A 5,291-nucleotide genomic window follows, 5' to 3' on the forward strand; every position below is an offset into this window, starting at 1 on the left:
CCCCACTGACCTGGTATGGCTCTCTCTCCTGTGCTAGTCCCCACTGACCTGGTATGGCTCTCTCTCCTGTGCTAGTCCCCACTGACCTGGTATGGTTCTCTCTCCTGTGCTAGTCCCCACGCTTGGCCTTGCACTGGTGCTGTCTCTTTCCCCAACCTTCTGCTGGGCCTTGATCCACACTTTAAGGATACAGGAGGCTGGGTGGCTATTTTGGCTCCCATGGCCTCTCAGACGATGGCCATGGCCAAAAGTTAATGTAGCTCTAATGTGCAAAGGTAAGAATGTGTATGTAACACACTCTAAGCTCAAAGATCAGTTACAGATCATTTTGACTAGGCATGATTTGTCTCATGGAAGGTCTCTGGAGCTGTTCTCTGATAATGAGTTTTAATCAGCTACTCCATCTTACTCCACCCCCACCTCTCTGTGACAACCTATACAACCTGACATGTTTCCTTTCTAATTTTAAACAGTTCAAGCACCAAAGTACCATCACAGTGAATGAAGAGGGTACCCAAGCTGCAGCTCTAACTACAGTGGGGTTCATGCCGCTGTCTACCCAAGTCCGATTCACTGTTGACCGTCCCTTCCTGTTCCTAGTGTATGAGCACCGAACCAGCTGTCTGCTCTTCATGGGAAAAGTGGCCAACCCTGCCAAGTCTTAATGGCAGTGGTCTGGGCACCTGATGTAGTGTGGGGACACTCTGTATTCCTGTTTTCATTCTAACAAAGAGGACAGAACTATTTTGCTGTGATAATCTTTGTGGTTTATGATAATAATCTGAACAGTAAACAGTGCCGTTAAGTGCACAGATGTTAATGCAACTAATGGTTGTGCCAGCTATTCCCTAGAGGTCCTAGACACAGACTGCCTTAGCTCCATACCTCTGTCTCTAAGAGAATGGGCAGAGTGGAGCTGACCCTTTCTCCTCAGGTAGCCTCAGCAGCCTTTATTAGTCAAGGCCTCTGCTCAGCCAGGCCCCTCCAGGCGAATGGTACCGAGGAACTTTCACCCCTTCCAGGGAAGATGTTCAAGTAGCACCATCCTGCCCGGTGGGAAAGTAATCCCAACATGCCTGAGATGTTCAGACTTTTAAATTCATGTAAATATCTCCTCTTCTGCTGTGTGTACATAGGACTACATATCCTACCCTGGAGATAAATAAACAACCATATTTACCATGTATCTGTTATAATTTTCTCTTTTTAATTTTTCTTATAGATACATATTTTTATTACCTTTAAGTTATGTGTGTGTATAGGTGCTTCTATAGGCCAAGAGTGTCAGATCCCCTTGGAGCTGAATTATAGGCCATTGTAAGCTGCCTGATGTGGGCGCTGGGAATTGAACTCAGGTCCCCTGGAAGAGCTCTTAACCTCTGAGCCATATCTCCAGCCCCACCCCACTTTTAAAGGAAGGGTTTCACTATGTAGCCTTGGAACTTGCCAGTTAAATCAAGCTGGCCTTGAACCTACCATGCTAGGTAGACTGGCTGGCCCTCATACTTGAGGGTCTTGTAGGGAGTCTTAGTTACAAAGGACTCTGACCACATGAAGCAATACTAGCAATGGGAACAGCTGAAAGGAGTGTGCTACTTTCAGTGCAATGCAGATATATAGACAGCACTGTATGTGTGCTACCACTGGTTTTGGAAGTCCACACTATCGTCACCTCCTCTTGACAGCTGAGAAAACAATGGCAACTTACAGAGAGTCAGTAATTGGGCAAGACCTGGATCCAATGGCAGGCAGTCCTGCTCCAGGGCCTGTGCTCTTGGCTGACTTTGCTTTCACCAGCACTCTGCCAGGAAAGTCAGTGCAGGACCGAGGCAGGACTTTCCTGTTACATCTTTCCAACTTCCTGGTGAAGCCTGATACTGATGACGACCTATCACCTTTTTCCCATTTTTTTCCTCCCTTCAATTTGTTTTAACAGTGTTCTTTTCTGGTGTTTGCTCTATACATTTTATCGTGTTGGTAATTTCTCTTGCTTCTTACATTCCTAAATGTAGTTATCTCAAAATTGTGCCCTAAAAAACTGTATGGACATGTGTTATATCCCTGTATCTCAGTTATTCTGGAGGCTGAGGGTAGGAGGACTGGTTGAGCCTGGACTATATGGTGAAATCACTCCAGATACTCAGCCCTTTGCTGTGTGTCCCTTTTCTAATTCCTAACTCAGCTGCAGGTAGCCTAGGCTCCTGGACAGGACAGGACTCTCTGGTCCCCATGCTTTCTACTTACTCACATCTACTTGCCATTCCTGCGATGCCCTCTTAAAGACATTGTCTTACCATTTCTCAAGGCAGTAGAGGATTAGTTCACTGTACAGGCTCTGAGCTGAGCTGCCTAGGCTCAAGCCGGATACCTTGTAGACATGACATGTTGAGTAGGCTCTGTATCTTGCTGTCCTCATTTGTATGATGGAGATAAAGCAACAGCAATCTTACAGAGTTGCTGTGATGACTTAATGCCTGGAAAAGCTCTAGATCAGGGGCTCAGTTCAGCAAGAGATAGGTAAGTATTTATTTTAATCTAAGAAATATCTTACCAAGGTGTTCCTAACTTAGAGGTCCTGGATAGCTTTTTCATGGAACACATTGTGAACACAGATGTATTTCTATGGAAAAGAAGTTTAAAGCTTACAGAAATGTCTATGACCTAGAAAAGGTTATAACATGTCTAAGGCCACAAACCCACCAGGGACAGAGATGAACCTATGCTCAGTGGGACATAAGAATACTTCCAGGAAGTGGCCCATGTCAATAAGCGGCTAAGGGTGAGTCTAACAACGGAGTGGACGAGATCTCTAAGTGTCAGATACCTTTAATATGCTTAGGCTATCTAGCAACGAAAGCAAGGAAGAAATAAGCTACAAAGTTAGAAGATAAGGACCAGCTATCTAAGCAGGAAGAAGTCTCATAGAGCACATGACCCAGCTTCACAGCAGCTCAATTCCCTTTAGCTTCAGGTTACTGAGATGCATTAAGAACAAGAACCAAGCTTTCTGCCCCAAATCTACCCGCCCTTTTGAATCATTAAAAGTCTAAAACAGGGGCTGGTGAGATGGCTCAGTGGGTAAGAGCACCCGATCGCTCTTCCGAAGGTCCGGAGTTCAAATCCCAGCAACCACATGGTGGCTCATAACCATCCGTAACAAGATCTAACGCCCTCTTCTGGAGTGTCTGAGGACAGCTACAGTGTACTTACATATAATAAATAAATAAATCTTTAAAAAAAAAAAAAAGTCTAAAACAGATGATATCTTTATCTTTGAAAAATGAAGCAAAACAAACAATAAAAAGTGCAAAATTCTAAATATTAAAAACAACCCTCTTCCCCCACACCTTTGGAAATCGTTTTTTCTCAGAAGGTACAAGAGGTCACTGAAAAGCAAATGCAAAGGCCCATGATCCTTTGGCTCTCTGTTGAGCAATTAGGTCAAATATTTGTTTCCTCCCCTGTAATATAATCATTAACTTTTGTTAAAAATACAATAATCCTGGGAAAACCACATTCACCCATGAGTGTGTAGAATTGTTCTTTTTGCCATTAAGTGTGTGCCTGGCTTCCTGGCTATGCGTGTCCCTCTTCTCCCAGTACTACGCTTAAATCTACATTAAAATCTATTTCTTAACTTTAACTAATAATAATAATATTCAGCCTATTCATACAAAGAACAAAGGTTTCGATTTTGGGAGTGTTTGTTCTGAGATGTCATTCATCATAGTACTGCCTATAGTGACCCTGTACAGGGACAAACAGCTACAAGTTCACCCTTGGCCTTTACAACCCTAAAGCCTGTGTGCTCCCAAGCAACTTCAATATCACTGCCAGTCTCACAGAGCAAAACATCTCTGGCATATTTCTTGAATGAACTTATACACTCTATATGAGCACTAACAGACACACCTGAAAGTTCACAGGCAGGGAGGCCATTGAGGGAGGGGACATATGAGTACAGAGCATGATACACGTATGAAGGTGTCACCATCAAAATCATTACTTTGTATGCTAATCTAAAAAATTAATTTTATGTGAAGCCTAAACCAGTCATGTCCTGTACTAGGCAAGACTTCCAATGGAGTGACTGGGATAGTAACCTAGTCACAAAACCTTCAGCCTACAAGTGTCCCGCCTACACGATGAGTAGGGGTAAAGATGGAACAGGGTTTGAGGAAGTAGCCAACTAATGACCAGCCAGCTTGGGACCACACGAGAGGGAGCCCGCCCTGACTATTAATGATATTCTGGTATGCTTGCAGACAGCAGCCTAGGATAACAATCATTAGAGAGGCTTCACCAAGCAACCGATAGAAACTGATGCAGAGGCCACAGCCAGACATTAGGCTGGACTTGGGGAATCCTGTGGAAGAGAGGAAGAAGGACTGTAGGAACCAGAGGGGTAAAGGATACCACAAGAAAACCTACACCTACAGGATCAACTAACCTGGGCCCGTAGGACTCAGAGACTGAGCTGCCAAACAGAGAGCACACATGGGACTGACTTAGGCCCTCGGCACACATGTGACAGTTGTGTAGCACACATGGGACTGACTTAGGCCCTCGGCACACATGTGACAATTGTGTAGCACACATGGGACTGACTTAGGCCTCTGCACACATGTGACAGTTGTGTAGCACACATGGGACTGACTTAGGCCTCTGCACACATGTGACAGTTGTGAAGCCTGTTTTTCATGTGAGACTCCTAACAGCTGGGCAGGGTTGACTCTGTTGCCCGCCTTTGGGCCTCTTCCTCATCTAGCCTCAATTATTGCAACATAATATGCCATTGCTGGCTGCTATCCAATGGAGGCCTTCCCTTTTCTGAAGAGAAAGGGAGGAGTAGATGATGGGGGAGGGTCTGAGAAGGAAGGGAGGAGAACTATGGTCAGGATGTAAATTAATTAACTAATTAATTATAAAGTAATTTATTATTTTATATTTTATTTTGAGACAGAATCTCACTCTGTAGCTCTGGATGACCTGGAACTCTCTATGTCAACCAGACTGGCTTTGAACTCACAGAAATCTGCCTGTCTCTTCTTCCTAAATACTGGGATTAAAGGTGTGTAGTACCATACCTTAAAAAGTTAATTAAAAGTGCCGGGCGTGGTGGTGCACGCCTTTAATCCCAGCACTTGGGAGGCAGAAGCAGGCTATACAGAGAAACCCTGTCTCAAAAAAAAACAATAAATGGGCTGGTGAGATGGCTCAGTGGGTAAGAGCACCCAACTGCTCTTCCAAAGGTCCAGAGTTCAAATCCCAGCAACCACATGGTGGCTCAT

The 5,291-nt window shown here is 44.5% G+C and overlaps 2 protein-coding genes across 2 annotated transcripts in view; one reads left to right on the plus strand and one right to left on the minus strand.

The window, feature by feature from the left end:
* The window catches only part of Serpind1 (serpin family D member 1), a 15,363-nt gene extending 14,177 nt beyond the window's left edge, over window positions 1-1,186 (plus strand). Inside the window, exon 5 of the mRNA XM_021209065.1 lies at window positions 474-1,186. Coding sequence (XP_021064724.1) covers window positions 474-665 — 192 coding nt within the window. The 3' untranslated portion in view covers window positions 666-1,186. The remainder of the gene's footprint in view (window positions 1-473) is intronic.
* Pi4ka (phosphatidylinositol 4-kinase alpha) overlaps window positions 1-5,291 on the minus strand; it is a 126,482-nt gene that overhangs the window by 62,966 nt on the left and 58,225 nt on the right. The window lies entirely within an intron of this gene.

Source organism: Mus pahari, chromosome 12 (genome assembly GCF_900095145.1).
Source record: "Mus pahari chromosome 12, PAHARI_EIJ_v1.1, whole genome shotgun sequence".
NCBI classification, from domain to species: domain Eukaryota; kingdom Metazoa; phylum Chordata; class Mammalia; order Rodentia; family Muridae; genus Mus; species Mus pahari.